This window comes from Rhea pennata, chromosome 10, assembly GCF_028389875.1.
Source record: "Rhea pennata isolate bPtePen1 chromosome 10, bPtePen1.pri, whole genome shotgun sequence".
NCBI classification, from domain to species: Eukaryota; Metazoa; Chordata; class Aves; order Rheiformes; family Rheidae; genus Rhea; species Rhea pennata.
In genome coordinates this window covers 4,398,881-4,419,915 of record NC_084672.1, presented here as the reverse complement: position 1 = coordinate 4,419,915, position 21,035 = coordinate 4,398,881, and the positions used below count along the sequence as shown (strand labels likewise).

General features: G+C 44.3%; 2 protein-coding genes and 1 long non-coding RNA gene across 24 annotated transcripts in view; 1 reads left to right on the top strand and 2 right to left on the bottom strand.

The window, feature by feature from the left end:
- MEF2A (myocyte enhancer factor 2A) overlaps window positions 1-4,535 on the top strand; it is a 110,705-nt gene extending 106,170 nt beyond the window's left edge. For all 12 annotated transcript variants that reach the window (XM_062583368.1, XM_062583370.1, XM_062583375.1 and 9 more), the window contains one exon: window positions 357-4,535. In XM_062583368.1, the coding sequence (XP_062439352.1) occupies window positions 357-747 (391 nt within the window). In that variant the 3' untranslated portion in view covers window positions 748-4,535. The remainder of the gene's footprint in view (window positions 1-356) is intronic.
- LYSMD4 (LysM domain containing 4) lies at window positions 357-13,941 on the bottom strand. 11 transcript variants are annotated; one of them, XR_009959376.1, is made up of 6 exons: window positions 13,711-13,941; window positions 13,105-13,392; window positions 6,757-8,194; window positions 4,811-5,133; window positions 2,729-2,846; window positions 357-803 (listed from the first exon to the last, which is right to left on the bottom strand). XR_009959376.1 is itself a non-coding variant. In XM_062583379.1 (3 exons), the coding sequence occupies exons 2-3, from the start codon at window positions 13,375-13,377 to the stop codon at window positions 7,574-7,576; spliced, it is 894 nt and encodes a 297-aa protein (XP_062439363.1). In that variant the 5' UTR covers window positions 13,378-13,392; window positions 13,711-13,941; the 3' UTR covers window positions 6,429-7,573. The 11 variants fall into 11 exon arrangements, 1 of the variants encoding a protein (XP_062439363.1); XR_009959377.1 differs by lacking the exons at window positions 357-803; window positions 2,729-2,846 and adding an exon at window positions 4,092-4,357 and having other exon boundaries at window positions 4,811-4,956; window positions 5,052-5,133; XR_009959378.1 differs by lacking the exons at window positions 357-803; window positions 2,729-2,846 and adding an exon at window positions 4,092-4,357 and having other exon boundaries at window positions 4,811-4,950; window positions 5,052-5,133.
- A 1,588-nt stretch (window positions 13,942-15,529) lies between these two features.
- LOC134144765 (uncharacterized) lies at window positions 15,530-18,624 on the bottom strand. Its single transcript, XR_009959482.1, has 2 exons — window positions 15,968-18,624; window positions 15,530-15,832 (listed from the first exon to the last, which is right to left on the bottom strand). It is a non-coding gene; the product is annotated as an uncharacterized LOC134144765 (long non-coding RNA).
- Window positions 18,625-21,035: the final 2,411 nt, after the last annotated feature.

Genomic DNA, 21,035 nt, shown 5'->3' with positions numbered 1-21,035 from the left:
TTGTTGCAGGAGTAATGATGGGTTTTTTTTAATCCTGTTTGAAATTCAGTTCTACTTGGTCCAACAAGCTGCATCCTTTCAGACCCATCTTCTTACAAAGAAGATGCCTCCATGACTATCTTAAATGTTTGGAAATACAAAATATTTCTGCTTGTTTTATAAATACAATTCAGACCTTTAATTGATGCTTTTTCAGCTTTGTTTCCTTGCTGAAGTAAGTTGCATTTATTTACATACTCATTTTGAGGGTGTGGAGCTGGAAGACTAAACCGTCATATAGACACATGAATTGTCACTTTTTTTTCCCCTTTCTCCTGTTGTTTTCTTATTTTTTCCCTTGGTTTTCTTTTTCACAGTAGCGGCAGCCAGCTATCTCAGGGTTCAAATTTATCCATTAATACCAACCAAAACATCAACATAAAATCTGAACCAATTTCACCTCCCCGGGACCGTGTAACTCCCTCCGGGTTCCCACAACAACAGCAGCAGCAGCAGCCGCCGCCGCCACCGCAGCAGCAGCAACCACCACCACCGCCGCCGCAGCAGCAGCAGCAGCAGTCACGGCAGGAGATGGGTCGCTCTCCTGTCGACAGCCTCAGCAGCTCCAGCAGTTCCTACGACGGCAGTGATCGGGAAGACCCCAGAAGTGATTTCCATTCACCTGTTGTGCTGGGAAGGCCACCAAATTCAGAAGATAGAGAGAGTCCATCAGTAAAACGAATGAGGATGGACACATGGGTGACATAAACTTGCAGTGCTGCCTCTTCAGTTTTGTGTTTTCAAAACGAACTGTCCTGACATATCTAAATTTATAAATAAGGACGTGAAATAAGTATATTTATATGTATATACATACATGCATATATATATCTTAACATGCATATATATGTGCTAGTGTGTGTAGCATACACAAAATCATCAGGCACTTATTACAAACTTCTTGTATAGCTGCAGATGTCCCATGGTAAAAATGTAACAGAACAATCCTATAGGTATTGATCTAGTCTGGCACTTACCTGGACTTGTTGTTTTAATAATATAACCTGTTTTGCAAAGAAACGTTGTACCCGTATTATAATCCTACCACACTAGATTGCAGAAACCAAGAGGGCTCGCCTGTAGTAATGTCCCTGTGTGTTTTATTAAAGCTGTATGGTTACTTGTAGTTAAGAAATAATGCTTTGTAGCAGCAGAGCAGTAGAAAAGCAGGAAGAAGAAAGCAATACTGTACATAAAATGACCTTTATATTACCCAACCTGGCATGGGTCTCTATTGCAGAGGGTGCATGGAGAAGGGCTGATGCTATAAAAAACACAAAACAAAATCTTGTTTTGCACGTGCAAAAAAAAAAAAATGTATTGGGTCAAAGAAGTGATTTTTTTAATAAAAGTGAAAGAGAGACATAGAGAACTCGCATGAACTATTCAGAAAATATTAGCCTAGAAGATAGAACATTAACAAAATAAAATTAATATATTAAGTTATAATTGGAATATGTTTGACAAATTTCTTTTTACGTTCATACCTTTGAAAAATATAGAAACTGATTTTAGCTCATGTATATTTTATATTAAAACAATACCCTAATGAATTGAAGACTATATATAAAGTTATATACAGTACTTTTGAACACATTCTGCTATGAATTATTTATATAAGCCAAAGCTGTATGTTGTAGCTTTTTTGTAGAGTATAGTTTTATCTTATTTTGACTTTCTAGTTTTTGCTTTCAAAGATGAAAAGGAAAAACTTGCAGGCGGAACCTTGGGGGAAAAATAAGCCATGAACACTTATATGTAAATTTAAATTTGAGCCAAACTCTTTGTGTATATAGCATCTTAAATATATTATCACCTTTGGTGTAAGTACCTATGTATTGTACGTTCACCAGATTAAAAAGTATATTTTTGTGGATTGACGCCAACTTGAAAAAAGGCGAGGTCCTTATTAAGTAGAGTATTCACTGTTTAATATTTACTATTTTGTTAAATATACTGTACTTTCTTTGGATTTTAATTATTATTAATATTATTATCCAGATTTTTCAGAGGGTGTATAAAGGGGTTGTCCCCCTCACTGGTGGTGAATGTGTGCCGTTAAATTGTAATCTCTGTGCTGTATGGTTAAGCTTCATTATACATTTTATATATATGTATATAAATAGCAAAGTGGCAAAAAAAAAAATCTGGTGTTAAGTTCATCCTGCATAAATACTAAAAATCTGTTACAACACATTTTAAGGCATCATTTTAAAACTGCCTCTTTTGAGGAGGAAAAAAAAAGCGGAAAAACTTGACTTGCTTTCTCATGATAGGGAGATAACACATATCAGATGAGCACAAAAGGGTTTTTTTAAGTGGTAAGTGGTTTGGGATAAAACCTCAGCCTCAGAACTAGGTTGTTCCTCTTTGCTACTTCCTTGAAAAAGAGCAAGGAGGCCTGAGGCCCGTCGTGTTACAAAACCCAGCTAGCGAACGTTCTCGGCCTGTTCGTTGGTTTCTGCGCTAGCAGGACGTTTCCGTCCGTGGGGCTTGCGCAACGTGGCTGCGTCGCAGCCGGCTGCAAGGGCCGCTGGCGGCGGTGTCGTGTCACGCTGATGCTGCCTGCCCTGCGAGCGGCTGAGAGCTGGCTTTGTGCAGCGAGTGGCTGAGAACCCCAAACCTTGGTATACGAGGTTACACCAACCTCCCTTGGTGTAACCGGTTTTGTATTAGCAAGTGTTCTTACCTTGTAGAAATCTAATGTTTTCAGATCCTTGCTCTGTCTCTCATCCTCCTGCACATGTGAACTATTCCTTCCTGCTGGGAACCACACTGAAAAGATACAGATCTTACTGCTGGTAGCTCTAATTTTGGGGGAAAAAAAAAAAAAAACACAGTGCTGTTTTTTTTTCACCCAAAGCCCTTTAAGGTTATCCCTGCTGTTTAATAATTTTTGCTTGGGCTTTTAGATTTTTTTTTACCTTATAATAATTTAAAAAAAAAAAAACTTACTTGATACTGAAGTGTTAGAAATGGAAACCCAGTGCAGCCAGCTCTCGCCTCAGCTGCTTGCTTAAGATGTGACTGAAAAACTAAGTCACTGCAGACAGACTGCAAACCAGACTGTTGTCACAGCAGCTTTAAAACTTACGGGTTCCTGTTTGTTTCAGACACTGTTAGCGCTGCAAATCATTCTGCATTATGCCAGTGTTAGCTACTAGTTTACAAAACCCTACAGAGGAAATCGGTCTCTTTTTTTTGCTAATGCCAACTCTATTCCAAAGTGATTTAATTCACTTACTTACCACTTCAGAGAACCTTTTAATGCTTTGAAAAGCTATGTGATTTTTTTCATTATTATGCACATATATGAACTTTGCTGTACATCTGAGTGGGAGTTCTGCATTCACATTTACTGTCTATTTTCTTGTGTGCCTTATAAGATGGCTTTGCTGACTGTATCACAATAGTCTTTATTTCTATGCAGGTTTTTAAACAGTACTATTACTGTTTTCTTAAAGAAAAAAGTTAAAGGTTAGCATTTATAATGAAATTGCACCAACTAGTTCAAAAAAAAAATCCGTTCTTAAGAATTGATACTGAGACTGTTAACATGTTGCCCCAAACCCTCTAACAGACTAAGTCTTTAGGACGCCCTCCCCTGCCTGTGGGAAAATCTCTTGCCATTAAATAAATGGGAATTCTGATTTTTAATAACACGCAGAGCTAACTTTGAAACATACTTTTTTAAAAACTGTAAAAAAGTGTTTTGTACAAAAAAAATAAAAGACATAGCACAGATATTTCAACAGTTAAAAGAATGCTTTTTTTTAAAGTAAGTATACTGAATGAAGTTGCAGGTGGATCCAATTCTAGTTTGAACCCATTCAAGTCTGAATGACATAAGGTTTTCATCTTCCAATGTGACAAATCACCTCTCCATCTTTGAGCTCTCACAGATAGTATTTAAGAGTACGTATGTAATCAGGGATTCGTCAGAGAAAAATGCTTTAGCCTTTCCTTTTACTTAAAGGACACTAATGCATCAGAAACGTACAAATTACTGTGCGCACAAGAAATACATAGTAAATAAGGAACAAAATGACTCCTAACAATTGATCATGGGAAGAAGTTTAATTAGAATGTGAAAGAAAGACTTAACAAATGTAAACATTTAAATCTTAGTAGAAACTTTCTTCACTTTGCTGTGCAAGAGAACACTGCTTTGCTATATTTAAAATGGCTTTTTTAAAAGAGATTTATGTATTTGGTAAATGTTTGTAGTCAACAGTTCACAAAGAAGCTGTTCACGGTTTAATGATGATAAGCCGTTTGGCGGCACAAGCTGGACTTTGTTGCCATCCTTGAGATGAATCTTTTAAGAAAAAAATAAGTTAATCTCAATTTTTTTCCCTGAATGTGTTGTTTTTCTTCAATATACAATAAATATTCTAGTGAACTTTTTATCAAATGGTTAAGAAAATGCTAGAGGTTGTTGTAAAATATTTGTATCCTGCATTCACTAAAGTAAAGATACTGGCTTTTACTGTGTACTCTAGACTCGGTCGTATTTGCAGAGCATACTGTTCTTCTGTTTGGTCTGTCCTCTTCCCTCCCTGCTGGTACCTGAAATAATACTTACTTAAAGACTGGCTCTAAAGAGTATCTTTTAAAAGACACATTGCTTCTGTTTAACCAAGATTTTTTTTTTTTTTTTTAATGTGTAATTACAATATTCAGACATGAGAATTGAGGCAAAGCTATAAAAGCCGATCACAAAACACTTACAAAAACTTAGCGAAAACCTGAGCAGAAGGCAGGTACTTACCCCCTGCCCCCTCCAGGACCAGCCTTCGCGGTTCTCCTTGCTGCCTCTGGAGGTTCATCCTCTGCCCCTCAGCTCCTGGCGCTGCTGTTCCCGACACCACGTCCCCCGGCAGCGCCGAAGCCTGGTGCCCGGCGAGGCGGCTGCGACTAGAAATAAGGAACTAGACCCACCACCACCACCACCACCACCACCAGCCCCGCTTCCCACGGCAGGAGAACTCTGTGTGTGGTGAGACACAAACCCGCTACAGAAAATGTTCTTGCTCTTCTAGGGCCAAGTTGAGCTGTTGTAGGACACTGATCTTTTTAAGGACTGCTATGCAGCTGTAAAATATAACATGGTAACAGAGACAAACACAGGGTAGGGTGGGTAGCGCTTGTTGTGCTTTTATTTCATTTTGCTTTAATTAAAAATGTAACAACCTCCCACAGAACAAAGAAAGAGGGCTGCTTTTCCTTCACAGAAGAAATGTATCCCCCCCCCCCCCCCCCCCAACAGCTCTTTTAAGGTTTCTTGTTGCCAAGAGTTTTTTTTTTTTTTTTTTTTTTTTTTTTTTCCTGTGCACTCCTGGATCCTGAGAGCTTTATAAAGGCTGCAGGAAGAACAGGTTATTTGTTTAACACCGTAAGGTTCCGCTCGCTTTGTGTACCACACCGTGCCACCGAAGCTGCCAACCCCCAACCACGTTCCTCCTACAGAGCAATACATTTTTCTGTTCTTCCTCAGGCCAGGAAGACCCTGCATTAGTTCAGCCACCTCTCAGATCACCACACTCGGCACCTCGGCCAACACTGTCCACTTAAGGCCTTCCAAAACACCAAACAAACAAACAAAAAAACAAAAAAACCACCCCACATCAACAAAAGCACCCACAACTGAGCACCTCCTAAGTCTGCTGCGCGTAGCGTTACCCGCAGCCCAGCGTCCCGGCACCCTGCCGCACCCTGCGGCGGCACCCACGCTGCGCCAGTGCCCTCTAGCGAAAGGCTGGTGAGGGGCCTGCCCGCCTTCGCAGCGGGCTGTTTCGGGAAGCTGCACCACCACGACCTTCCCCTTTCTTCCCCTTACCTGCTCTGTATGCCCCTTCCCCCCCCCCCCCCCTTTCTTTTTTCCCCCTCCCACCCCAGCAGGCAGCTTGTTGAACTTGGTGGAAAGATGGCAAATGGGCTACAAGGAAGCTAACACAGGACAAAGACAGGGCAGAAAACAACAACTGCTTCAAACCAATTACCTCTGCCCTGACTTTCAGGAAAGAAGAGGGGGGACAGGGAACCGAAACAAAACCGATAGCAGCAAAGCGTACAGTGCACGTAAGTAAGTGTTCTAGGAAAGGCCTTAGTGTCCTTAAGGTTTACTAAAAGCTGATAAAGTAGCCAAATAGAGCCTCTTTCTTTAAGAGAGGTGTGCTCTAAAATACCTTAGTGTTCAGCCATAGGAGAGACTCCATGTGCAGTCCCTGAATTTGCTGAAATAAAGTCTTTGCAGCTAAACTCCCCAAAGCCTTATTTTCCACTTTTAGCGCTTGCCCTTTAATGAATCTTTTTAACCAGCATACACAGTAAGCACAGAGACATCTTGCAGAACACTACTGCAAGCCACCGAAGTCGCGCGAGTCTCACCTAGTCACTCAAAAGCTTTTTAATGCAAACAAACAGCAGCAGTTCACAGAAATGTCTAACACACATACATACACACACAGAGCTTCGCAGCCCCCATCCTACCTAGGATTTACACATCTATCTATCTGTGACAGCCTAACTAATGATGTAGGGCTTCCTTCCCAAGATTCGACTCACTGTTAGCGATTCTCTCCCACTTGCAGAGTTACAAACAAGGAAATTTAAGTCTGTGACTGAAACGTAGTGCTTGAGATGTGCACTTACTTATGAATACTTTAGAAGAAAAAAAAAAGAGGGCAGGCTTCCCACCAAGAGGCGAGCCTTTACCTCCCGCGGACTGCACACCACAGGCCGAACACTGTCCTCAGCGAATCATCCTCTAATACTGTTGTGACATCTGCTGTCCCTCACAGCCACTACTCTACCAGGAGCAGTCATCTGGCAGAAGCATAGATTCTGCACCGACAAGTTTTGTCTGCAAATACTTGATTTCAAGAGAACTTGCTGAAGAATTTCACCTAGAAAAAAAATGTCTGGTTAACACCCAACTCACTAGTAAGCTGGAATCATCCTGATTAATAAACACAGCTTAAACACGCACTCAAAAGGATGAAACGGTGAATGTACGTCAGCTTCCTCGTGCTGTTTTAATACTAGCATGGTGCACCTAGTCTAACAACCTAGAAGTCACCTTTTCGAGGCTAAGTATGCCAAGACTGCCACGGTGTACCAAAGATAAAAACGTCAATTCAGAGAAGAAAAAGTCCCTGCTTTTCACTTTATGCAAAAAGTATTTTCTCAAAGTGCACACAGCCCATAACTTCCCCATCACATGAATACTGTATTCTTTAACACAGCAGCAAAGGGTTCAGATTCTTAGGCAAGACCATTCTTAAGAAATACCTGAAGCAAACAGGAGAATAAACTGCTGCAAAATATTTTCCCTCGACAGAGTTCATGAATGCAAAACCAGCTCTCTGTTGATCTTTGTAAGCAACAAAGCATCCTTATTCTTCCATAAAGTCATATCACCTCAGGTTCAGTCAAGTTCAGGATTACATCATCTACTTTAAAAAACAACAAAAAAAAAAAAAGAAAGTCAAATCTACTGTATCATTATCCCCCGACTCCACTACAGCCAGAGTCACTGGTTTATGGACTTCAGTACTGGGAGGGGAGGCTCTACTTGGCTTGATCCCCCCTTGGGGATTTTTTCTACAACTAAGTTTTGTGGCAATTTCCCTTCTAATCCATCTGCTGAAATATTTGAGGTTAGTGTTGTGTTGGAGGTATGGGCTGTTGTGCCATTCTCTTGTGTTTTAAAATAGGTGATATAAAATACTGGCAGGACAATTCCTATCAGAAGCATAATGAAAACTGCATTCCACCACTGGATTCCACAGTCCGCACCATGACTGGTCTCCTGCTTCCCCGACTTGAGCAACGGCCTCTCCAGTGCTTCTATGCAATACTCTGCACTTAGCTGGACTTCTGCCTGTACTGCATCCTGAATACTCTTGTCAATCCCCTTAAAGTAGTCATTCAGGTATCTGCTTTCAGTACAGCTGCTGGCTGCAGCACCATCATCAGACTCAGGTATGTCCACAAGCGTCAGGCCAGCCTGGGAGCGCGCAGTCTGGGGAGGCCTTAATTCTTGGCTGTTTTCTGTTAACAGCCCGTGGGTCTTCACGGGGATCTTGATGGACTTCAACGCATACAAATCCTGCTCCCTGATGAAGTTGTTGACACGTTTGATATCTGCGACCTACAGGATCCAAAAAGGGTAAGAGTATTAGTTTAAGACAACTCAAACTTTTAGTAGTATTGAAACAGAAACACCACCAAGAAAAGCCAAGATGAAAACAGCATCCTGAAAATAAACACCAGCTCTTGTCACAAGCGTCTTAGTATTCTGCAGACAGAGATTTTTCAGCAATTACAGGGATCCTACAGATCTTGCAGGTCCCCTATTAAATCAGTTTATAACCTCCTGCAGTGCCCTCATCTCTCCTATATTTCTCTTAGCCTTGTTTCTCCTTGCTCTTTCTTCGCTCTTCTCCTACTTGCCTTAACTCAGATTAGAAACCAAGAAAAGTCTTTTAGGATGGAACCTTTCTAAAATATTTTCCATACCTTAAACATTCTGTAAGTGTTGCAGGTGAGAAGACAACAGTATGAACAAGCAAAACCCACAAAACACAGTACCTCTCTGAAGGTGCATTTATCTGCTCTCCCGCTAGGAAAGGGATCTTGGAATGGGCTGAGACAGCATGCGCCTTCTTTGGAGCATACTGTCGTTTTGAAAGCAAGATTACAGCCCAGAATAAAGCAGGAAAGCTCACACTGATGTGAGCGCACTTCATTCATGTTTCCAAGTACCATCCCTCTATCGTTGTAACAGGTAGAGAAAAATTAAGAGGAGCCCAAACTCATGTTATGACCCCTCTCCTCCAGTACTGACCCTGTGGCTCTGGGAACATGTAAGCTGATAAACCGCACAGTAAATATACGTTCACTGAGAGCATCAAGTTTAAAGATTGGAGCACTAATTCACATAAGAAAATTACATTTGTCTCAGAAAGCAAAATGTTCATTAGAATCTTTATCGGAGCTGGATTTTACAGATCATTAACAGTGAGCAACTTGCAACATTTTACAAGGCAACTCTGCACCACCTCTGCCTGCCCTTGACACTGCGAGGCAAAACCTGCCGGGGTGGGACACGCAGCCCCGCGCGGGGCACTGCCGTGCCGGCGCTTCCCATACGCGTGAGCCACCTCTTACACGTATCCGAGCACAGAAGAACTCTGGACACAGGGCTGTCAGTGGAATTACAGGGTTATTGTTGAGGGGGTAGGAAACCCTCCCTGGCATAGCAATTAAGTTTAACATTTTTCTGAAAAGAGAGCAGCAGCACTGCCAGGCACTGCATGAACAGATCTTCTGACAGCAGGACATAGTTAGCTTTGAGGTGACCAGAGACCTCCTCCACTCCCTAAAAGGAGGGAAAACACTTAAATTTAGACAGACTGTACTCTGGAAAACACATGCAGGTTCTAGAAACACTTTTTTTTTTTTTAAATAATTTCTCGGCAGTTGGCAAACATCCCTGCTGAAGACATGCTTAAGCCAATTAGCCCTGAGCATCTGGGACCATCTTTGGTTGTTAGTGCGCACCATCTCCACCACCACACCGGGTCCCTATCTGACCACTACTCCTACCTAGTTTGGTAATGCAAATAGTGACAAAAACTGCAAAAAAGAACACAACATGCATACAGTACAGATCATACAGACAGCTGGCTACAAAAAAAAAGACAAAGATAAGAAAGCAGTGTCTTTTATTTAATGTTACATAGAGAGGAGCCAGCTTAAAATAATGCACTCTAATAACCGCTGAATAAATAAGTACATGAGCTTCTCAGTTGTCCTAAAATCTTCTATCAAAGGAGAACAGTACCATCACATGCACAAGGAGCTCTCAGAGAATCAAGAAGACATGAAACAACTTCAAGGAAAGAGCTGGAGGAAGAAAAACAGAAAAAACAGCAGGATTCCAAATCAAGGAAAAAAAGCAACATTAATAGGTTAACCACCTTCTGCATATCACACAGAAGAGAGACAATACCAAGGATTGCACTTTCAGAAGAAATTTAGATTGTTCTTTTAGAAATTTAGTAAATTACTGCATCAACTGCTCAACTGCATTCACTGCATACTCACAAGCCTGAGGCTACAGATGAAACTAATGAAGTTATGAGAGGAATTAAAAGAAAAAAAAAAAGCAAACATACTTCCCAAACAAATCAGTACGTGCCATCAGCTGCAACTTCTTTGACAGCTCAGGACAAAGAGCTGCTTTTAAAAGATGGCATGTGAATACAGCAGAAAGGAGCCCTATGGCAATTTTCAAGCAGCTACTACAGGAGCTTGAACATCTTTGTCACTGCAGTGAATGATCAACGGCTACTTGCAGCTAGCTGACCCCAGCAGGCAGATGCAACCTCTCCATCAGCACAGACAGGTGACAAGGGAAAGACAGTCCTCCCCTGCAGCGGCTCCCACAGCACTGGGCCACAAGACTGATGATGCAGTGATGACTGAGCAGCACCACATTCCTCTGGCTCCAGAGCTGCAGCTCTCTGTGGATCTCCACCGAAGTCCATGTGGACTGTTAGCAAACCATTTATCAAGTCTATCTAACAAGTACGATCCTTGAAAGGCAGCAAGTCCACTGCTCCACAGCAGGGAAGCATAACATCACTGAAGGGGAGCTGGATGCCCAAACCTCATGTTTACTGTGCAAAGCTTGAGAAATCTGAAAATAGGAAGGTTTAATCATGATGGGAACACTCCAGGGACTGACATACTGCAGTAAGCGTGTTCTTGGTGCCCTCTGAAGTTAAAAGAATCCTCAGCACTCAGCAGCTGGATCATCAGACCCCTTATGCCTTGCCCCAACATAATGCCAGGACATAAGCTCTACATAATGATTTAGTTACGAAAGAACAATCCGACCCAAGGTCTCCTAACTGAGGTGGTGCTTCAATTTTTTTTGTCTTGTTTCCAGTCTAAACAGATTATTGGAAAAGAAAATATCCCCCGCAGTGTCTGCAGTCAAATGCTGTAATATCATACGAAGGCTCTAGGAACAGAATGCGGAGCAGCACTTGGGCAAAAGCAATAAACAAAGTTGATGAGAAGAATGCAAGAGCTAGGTTGCACAAGCTGTTGCAGCTTATTTTTTGTACTTGTTTTTGGCTGCAATGAGCTGCTGTTGTCCCAGCTGAGAAAAATGCCAAAAAGCAGTCCACGATTATAACTGATCAAGAGCAAAAATCAGTTTAAAGTGTCTTGCATGCCTGTCATTTTAACACATGCAAAGCTATTTGTTGTACTATTTTAGCAACTCTGTCCATAGGCCCTGACGACTCTGAAATCAATGAAAAATTCTCATGATTTCAAAGAGGATATCACCATGTTTTTTTCAGAGGGGTCAGAGGAAGGGGGTGCGTGTGTTTCTTTTATTTTGTTGTTTCTAAAACAAGGTCACATATATTTGCACCTACAAATCTTCCTTGCTAATGTTCTGGTAGCCTTCCAAGAGCTGATAATTGTGCAAGCAAAACAAAATACACCAAACTTTGAGTGCCAATCTGCAAATAGACAAATATGCAAGTGCCCCATAGTGGGGATTTCTGTACCTCTTCAACGTAACAAGTCAGAAGTGCCCTTTCTGGGAGGGAAGGAGGCGAGTTTTTCCTGTGGGAGGAGAAAGCTAAACTACCTGGTCCCTCCCCATCAGCTTACCTTTCCCACTGCAGCTTACCTTTCCCGCTGGATAAGCCCAGCAGCCTTCGGCAGGGCCTGCTGGGGCCAAAGGGCTCTGGAGAGGAACAGTCTGGGCAGAGGCAGGACTGAATTCTCCTGAGTTAGTGTTGATAGACAGCACGGTTGGATATTTTTTTCGTAACATAAACCAAAGAAGTTATTCAGGATCTTCCTCCTGCCTGTTCATTGAACAGCTGAGATCTAGCACAACTGTCACAGCTATGCAGTTGCTGGTGCTTGAGGATGAGTGCATAGTTACTGCGGAGTAATCTGGTGTAGCTCCAAGTTCACGTGCTCTAGCGGTGCCAATCAAAGCCTATTCAAGCCTGGCTAAACTTGTTTTTGCCACAAGCATCAGGCTCATCAGCAGAAATTAAAGGCCTTTTTTTTTTTTTTTTTTTTTTTTAAAAAAAAAGAGTGGGAGGGGAGGAATTGTCACAATTCCTCTAAGTTTTCTTGCTTTAGCTGCTCTTCACAGCTGCGTTATTAAGCAAGACAAACAGATTGCACCAGTACTGCAATTCAGCCAGTACCTAGTTTGCGCCATCGAAGTCATTGTCCAATGCTTTGCAACATGGAACTTTTTTTTTTTTTTTTTTTAAACTGCTAAACAAGAGGGTACTTTTGACGTTCAGATCAAGTAATTAAAATTTTCAATAGTTTTTCTATAGAACTCTGCTTTGGTAAAAAGGAAATGCATCTTTTTTAATGTGTTCCATCTCCAGAGAAAACTCGCCCTGTGTACTCTCTCTTTTTTGCCTGCCAATGGCCGAACCACATACATTTCTAGGTACTACAGGAAATAAAAACTCACATGTGTAAACAGAACCCAGACTTTGGCATCTCTCCCTCTCTAAATTCACCGCTTTTAGACTCAAACATTCTCTGCAATATGTAAGCTAATACCTTCAATTTGCTTCAAAAATTACACTCCTTGAGAGCAGGGCTCTTACCCTCATTTCTATCCTCAGTTTCCTACTCTCTGCCCTCACTTAAGTAAAAAGCGAGTACAAATTATGACTGCTAAGCTGCACTTAGTCATCCAAACTATACAGAAACTAGGTCACATGGAGTGTGGGGTTAACTACATCTTCTTAGGCTGTTACTGGAGGAGCTTTTCTGTGCTCTCCTACAGCTCAGTTTTACCCAGACGTTTATCGTTCATGAAACACACAAGGACTTTCCAGTATTACACTATCAAACACCAGCAAGCCTTTCTGTAATCTGGGGAATCAAAGTACATGTAAATATTTTTAAAGTAACTAAAACAAAACAGGCAAACACAGAATAAGAGCAACATGAAAAACGATAGGAGCAGCACTGTCGAGTAGAGAGAGCACTCACTTTACAACCATACTGCAGGGCTAGCTTGTTAAGATTGTCGTCCTGCGTGATCTCCCGTTCCAGAAGCACCACATCTCCGACTTTGTCCCGGGCAGCGCTGCACCGCTGCTGCTCTTTGCCCCTGGGTCGCAGCTCTGTAACGTTAAGTTCTTCCTCTGACGACTCTTCTGTGTCCGAGTGGCCATTTTGAAACACGTATACCTGGTTGCCTGGGTAATTGTGGATGGTGACAGGAGCCTGAAAGGATCTTGTTCGGCTCTCATTCAGCCTCATCTTTTATACCAGCACCTGAAGCAAAGAGCAGACGTTTCAGTTTTCCTTAGTACCGGTGTTTATTTCCCAGTGTGTAAGATCTGGCAGGACAGACCAAGCACGGCAGCCGCGCGATGCAAAGCTCAGCACTCGCACAACGTACGGTCAGCGGGTGCGCGCGTTACCCAGACGCAGAGGTAAAGCAGAGCTTTCCCAGCACCCCGACCTCCTCAGGGGCCTATCCAAACCCGGCCTCCCTTCAGCCGTGACGGAGAAACACTGCAGAAGTTGCACGCACCAACTTCAACCCGGGGTATGTTATTTTCACGTCTTTTTTTTTTTTTCCCTGCCTACCTGTGGCCCCTGTGCAACGCGACTGTGCCGCACGGTTTGAGCGACGCTTCCTACAGCTGTGGAGAACCAGCCCAGCAAGGGCCGTGCGAGGAGGCGGCTCCGGTTCCGCGGGGAAACAGGCGAGCAAACCGCGAGAGGCCCCGGCCGGGGCCGCCGGGGGCGTGGGGAGGCCGGCCCTGAGCGCCCCGGCTCCCCGCGCTCAGCGCCGCGCCGTCGGCTTTGCCTTCGCGGGCCGCGCCGGGGCCGGGGCCGGGGCCGGGGCCGGGGCCGGGGCCGGGGCCGCGCCGGGGCCTCCCCACCCCCCCAGCACCCCCTGAGGGAAGCGCGGCCTCGCCCCGGGCCCCTCACGGCGCCGCCCCGCCGCGCCCCCTCAGCGCCGCGCCCGCCGCTCGCGCGGGGGCCCCCGCCCCGGGAAGCCCCGGGAGCCCCCGGCCCCCCCCCCCCCCCCCCACTGACCCGCCGCTCTCCGGCCCTCGGCCGCACGCAGCAACTCACCCCGCCTGCCCGCGCTGCTCCCCGCCCATTGGCCGGCGGCGCCGGAAGGCGGGACCTCCGCGCTGCCTGGCCAATGAGAAGCGGGCGAGGGCGGCGCCGGGGCGGCTCTGGAGGGCCGCGAGCCCGCACGGCCCCTCGCGGCCGCGGTATCCGGATTATCACATTAGTAACAGGGTAGCGATGCAAACAGCCTACGTGCAGCCTAATGAGATATACTGCGCACATAAATTATTATATGAATAATATTATGTAATCAATATTGTATAAACTATTATATTAGCAATATATTTATATATATAGCCTATACCCTATATAAATATAACAGGATAGGATATGATTATAATACATATTATTTATTATCAATGTATGAAGAATATATGTATAGCATATATATAGTGTGTGTGTGTGTGTATATATATAATATAGCATATATATACACACACATACATATATACACACACACACCTACATACATACGTACGTACATATATATATATATATATATATATATATATATATTTTTTTTTTTTCACTGTCAGCGCCAGGCCCGGGAGCACTGGTGCTGATTTGGCCCCCGCGCCCAGGCCCGGCCCAACCGGGGCTGGGAGCTGCTTTCTCTGCCTTGGCCCGGCCTAACTCCGGCCTTTCGTTTAACAAAGGGGCCCGGGACAAGTCTCCCAAGCGGACCCGCGCGCCAGGCTTCCGTGGGGCGGCCGGCCGCGGGAGCGAAGGAGTCGCTGCTGCTGCCGCCTTCGCCCCTAAAAGCACGTCGCTTCTTCCCTCGCACCGCTCCCCGGGTCAGGCTGGTCCGCCGGCTCGCTCCGGCGAGGAAGGAGAAATTCCCAAGCGTCTGCGTTATTTCTTCAAGCGTTTATAATCTCTCTGTGACTACTGAGGTTCAAAAGTTACAAGGAGCAATAAGCGCTTTGTCAAACAAACACAGGTTACTCGGGGTAACCTGCTCAAACCTGGGAAATAAAACTGCCGAGGTGATCTGGTAAGGTGGGGAAAACAGCCAGACTTTGTTGACAGAGCTAAGTCTGGCTTGGCTTATTTCTCTTTAAATGCCATTTACTACTTTTTTTTTTTTTTTTTTAACTTTCAAAATATCAGGAATAATTTGCCCTTGATCTCACAGAAGGACTCCAGGAAATGTAGATGGGAAATAGCTTCATTCTGCATCTGGAAGATCCCTGAAGAGTCCTTAACAAAAGAAGCTTTTCTCCCAACTGTTGGGATGAAACAGCTGTTAAGAAAATCAAAAAAACTTTAAATAATCAGACTCAAAATCACTTCCCTTCTCAGGATCTGTCTACACAAAATGTGAACATGGAAACACAGAAGTATTTACTGAAGGCAATTGATTGCAAGTAATTCCAGCTCATTCGTGCAGTCATACGGGCTGAGCAGGACATCTGCTTGCACTCACGTCCTGGAAGAAACATGTGCTGTGTCCAGTAGACCATGCTCAGACATGTCCTGTAACAGAGCGCAATGGGTAATCAGTCGCTGAGGTTTAAAAACCCCTGGATAGACAAATCCGCGGTGTTCTCTGGTGACCCCGATATATCCTGACCTCTTTTCAGTCCGTCCAGAAAGTTGTCCAGCCTGGATGGGATTTGTATTCCTAACACAGAAAGAATTAAAGTCTTAAAAACAAAACAGAGTAGCCCAATTTACAGCCTTTCAAGCCTTCATTATCAAGCTGAAAGAACTGAAGAAAGACTCGTTCCAGTTCTTTTTCGCCTTCATAGGCACTTACACTGCCGATTCGCTTCCTGTGTTTTATGGGAAATTAAAGCAGCTCAGGACTTTTTTCTGAATGTCCATAAAAAATTCTGTAGGGAACAACTCTGTGCTAGTTCATGGAAAAGCCTTTCCCATTTCTTACTCCCAGGCACCTGGCATACTACTCTAACGGATCCGAAGTAAGACCTGGATGGCTCTTGGCAATGTCATTTCAAGCAGGATACTGAGAAGCACCAAATCCATTCTCTGGTTCTGGAGAAAAGGCCATAGCACTGCAGCAGCAAAACATGCATGGTCTGCTTCTAGCCACGGGACCCCCAGGTACCTGCTGCCATGGCATTCCCCAAAAACGAGACTGCTCTCCCTCCCAGCAGTTTGTCTGCAGTAACTCTCTGCTGCAAGAGGATCACAGTCCCTGTGAGAATTTACTGCTTTAAATACACAACATTTTTGAACTACAGGGCTTCACAATATTCCTTTTTTCTTGAGCTAAGATTCAAGCAGCAGATGTATGTTTTACCAGGCCTGAACAGGGAAACGGCGGAATGGATAATCATTCATTGAGTGCTGCTCTGTCCCCTCTTATTTTTCCTTAAAATATTATACCAGTTCTCACTTCAGCAAGAAATCTACTCCCAGCAAAGCCGTGAGCAACCGAGGTCTATAAGAGAACTGAATAGGTTCTCTCTTTATACCCACTTAACCAATATAATGGTCGTATGTCCCCTGGATTTCAGGAAGAGTAAGTGCTGATTTATGTTGATGTACAAGACAAGAGAACTAAGAAAGTCTGTTAACTTTCGTTGAACAGGACGTAGTGATCTGTCCGTGACGTCCATGATGTTGGGCACCATCCACCACCCACACTGATGCAAGCTCTTCCCCAGGGAGCATCAAGGGTTAATCACAATGCGATAGAAAATCAGAATTTTTCTGAAGGGCTTGTCTGGGGCTCTCCGAAGATAGTATAAACCAGACGAGGGCTCCCTCTTCCTCTCTGGCCCCTGCAGTTCCTCTAAGTCTTGCTCAGATCCAGAATTGCTCTTTTCTTTATCCTCTCTGCTTTGTTCCTCTCTTTTCAGGCTCACTTTGAAAGTGTTCCCATTTCGCATGTATTCTGTGTTATTTTCTTTGTTTCTCTTTAAGCAGCCATCCACGCTTTGCAATAAAACCTGTCGTCTGGATTTCAGATCACTCAGTGATAGTCTGCTTTCTGCACGTGTGAAACTAATAGCTTATGTGCAGCTTGCAAAAAGCAGCACCAGCCTCTGTTGTGCTGCTATTCAATGAACCCCTCTGCACACACAGACTCCCCAGGCCCTTACACACGTCCACGGGCCCTTACACACGTCCACGCACACTTTGCTCGTTTGGGTCTGAACTAAGGTTTGGGCTGCAGCTGCTCGGGCTGGCATCTGACGGTCTCCGACTGTCCAGGTTTATCAGGACAATCCATAAATCACCAGGGCCATGATTGCTTCTGACTTGATCCACAATTGGGGATTAATAAAAGCAAGACACAGTGAAATCACTGACCTGTTTTCTTGGCCGTGTGGGCCATTAACAAGAAAAATGTAGAACGAAGAACAGTTAATAAAGGATGGAGGAGGGGACCCTTGCAAGTATTGAACTACACTCCTAACACCAAGTACAGTACAGGTAACCCTACCTGAGCATCTGCTTCTTAGTATGAATCTGCTACTGTTGATTTAGTTTAGTATACATACGGGAAGGCTCCGATACGGTACTGTGAAGCACCAGGACTCTGCAGATATTTCTGATACTGCTGAATTATTAACAAAGATGAGTCTGTGCCTTTCTATCCTTATTTTGCTGTTTCCTAATGCAACACTGGCAACACAGCTGTAGCAAACTGCATCCATGTTCAGAACATTGCATTTTAAGTTGCTTTTCTAACTGGTATTTTTTTCCTCCTTTCTTTTTTTTTAAATGCTTCCATGGCTTGACAATGTCAAAAGACGTCATGGTTTTGGTTCAAAAGCTTATTTTATTGACTGAGGAAGTAATTTGCTGATATATTTTCTCCAGTGATGGAATCTAGTGATTTTAAAGGAAAATGAGCTCTTCACATTAGCAGAAAAATCTGATCGAGACCCCTCATAAATTCCTGTCATCAACATGCAAACTGTTACACTCTTTTGAAGGAAACGTATTTTCTTGCATGTTTTTTGCAGGCATCTGCATGCTAGCAATAGGAAGTGTGAAAAATTTGTGCCTTTCCAGCACCTTAGTTACTCACCTCAGAATACCAGTGAAGCAAAAACTGTCCTTATTTAAAACATTTTTGGGAGGTAATTAGATGCATAGGTTTCTGTGTGGCATTACAGAAATTACGATGCCTTTATTGCAGATAACTTACAAATGCTGAGCTTTGCTCTGGTTTTGCACTAATGTAATACAGCTGACTTCAGTAAAATTACTCCTATGTTAAAATCAGAATTACAAGTCAAATCTGACTGAATAAAGCTCTCTTTGGCAAATGGAGTGGCTAATCTTACATGGATACCATGCAGCCCAACAAGTTTAAGACTTAGATACAGCAGGCATGCAATGCAGAGAAGAAAACCTCAGTTAAATTAAATTAATTATAGGCATATACTTAATATAATTAATTGAGCTATGGAGGTTACTCTGAGTGCACTAATTTACACCTTGCCTCTTTTAAGGGTCTCTCCTGGAAGCGCTTGTCCAGCTCAGCAGGTTCCAAACCTGGCCGTGGGCACCTCTGCTTGTGAGCGCTGTGCCTCCAGCTCACCGTCGGTCAGGCTGCTGCACAGGCAAGGCACCTCGCGGGGTCTTGGACTGAAACATAACACCTTTAGGAACAAGCAGACTGTTCTGGTCTGCTCAGCATCTGGAAAGAAGCACAAAGCCTGTGTCTGTGCTGCTGTGTAGGAGCAGTCCTGGGTTGCAGCTCACAGCTAGCTTCATGCCTTACCTGCAGGAACATCCTTGTCTGGGGGCAACGTAACCTCGATACTCCCAGTGCCTTCTTCAAGGGTGTATCGACCAGCATCCACCCAAATGGCTGCAGCATGTGGTGGACACCAGGGCCTCTGGTCCTCCCTGGGTGCAAGCCTGCTATTGCCTCCAATGAGAGGTGGGATTTGTGAGCCCTCCGCATCAGGGTGTGAGGTGTGGGCACCTCACACCGCACAGCTCTTGTGCAGAGCAGCAGGGGTTGTAATAAACTCCATCACTAACCTGCAACTTGGACACCAGATGACTTTCACCTACGAGGGCTACGTTTGCAACTCTCTCATGTATGCTGTAGCTCTTAAGCTTGAGGCTTTTATCTCGGGAACCACGAGTGCAGATCTGAACAGCACTGCCTTCTTCTGGAGGAGATAAGACATCTTTGCTCAGAGACCTAGTTCTGCGCTTGGCGTCTATCATGCAGCACCACTTGGCAAGGGCTGCCTGGTTTATGTGATAGCAGAGACTGAGTTACTTAGGAAAAACAGACACTTCTTTATATAAAAACAAATGACACATTAAAAGTGTTTTTAATTTTGGAGTTCATGTTTTCTTGGGATTGTGCCAAATCCTGGAGTCCATATTCCACACCCTATCCTTCTGGAGGAATTTGGCTAAGGAAAGCACCATAAGGCTTGTTCACTTTCCTCTCCCTTACTCTTTAAATCTTGAGCACAAGCAAAATTCCCCCTCCAACTTTTTTTTTCCCCTGCAAATGGTAAATTCTGAAGAACAGGAATGTTCCTGGGAAGAAACCCAGGCAGAATCACATTCAGAACAAGTCAAAGATTTCTTGCATAGCTGAAGCATGTGTTTGCAATCCCCAGTTGCTGAAGCCCATGAGCTCTGCCAGTGTATGCTGTTCCCTTCAGATGTTCTCAAGAGAGCTGTATCAGTGCACTCTGTGGACAACATTTAGTTGAGGAATCTGTTGATTTGCCCGTCTGTTAATGGTGCCAGGTCCAAAAAGGCTCTCAATGAATGGAAGGCAAAGAGGCAACTTGCCCTCCCAAGAACCTGCATTAACAATGGTCAGAGCCATTCGTCTGCAGGCTTCTGAGTGCCTCAAACTGTCTCCACTTGGGCCAGTGAGAGCTTGGCTGCTGGTAATAATCTACCACCCTAGGCTTCAGGCTGCCTCTAGGATAGACAAAATCCATTAACATTAGCATGCACAGCCCCAGCAAAGTCTACTGCTCAAACAAGAAAGACAAAACCATTCCCCTGAGATCTGTAATGCATGTCCAAAAGATAAATTTTAACCTTTGGGAAGCAGCAGATAGGCAGTAGATACAGCCTGTTCTCCCTCCTGGGAGATGCCACTGATTCGGAAGGAATTTAGCTCTTCTACCAAGTGCTGTTTAATGGTTCGAAACTGGAAGCTGGTAGGGCCCAGGAGGATGGGCTCAGCAGTTGAGACACTGGTTTGAAAAAACACTGCTTCAACATATTTGCAAACAAGCCTTTGTCCTTGGCATCGTGCAGGAGCCCGCAGCAATTCCTTGGTCAAGCTGGTGCTGGGCCTGGGGAAAGGACAGGCTGTTGAAAGCATCGGTTGTCTTTCCAATCACCTTATCATACGAGCTGAGCCTGCCAAGAACTGCCTCTCGCCCTCAGTGGCTCAGCTGTGCTCCGCACGGATCTGTGCTGTGCCAACATCTGATACGATGCCATATTGCCTAGCAGGCTCTTGATGTTACGAGTGCTGCACACTGCATGTTGCACGCACATCCTTTCATCAGGACCTCGATTCCTCTGCTCCTTGCTGTGTGCGGCATTCCTCTGTGCTGTCTCCAGCTCATCCCCCTTCCACATGTGTCCAGTCTGACTTTGCGATTTCTTGAACATAAGGTGCCACAGGGATGCCCCTGAGCTTACGAGAGAAACAGAAGAAACAGAAGTGTCTTTCAATGCGAGATCTTTGACCTTACTAGCTGAGTGGCTGTGCTTAGCACTGGAGGCCTGGCTCGCCTTCACACTTCCAGCTAGGGTTCCCCCCATCTTTACTGGTGTATGGCAATAATAACGACCAAGTAACATATGGGGGCAGCAGCAGGCTTTGCTTTCCTGTCACTGGGAGGCTG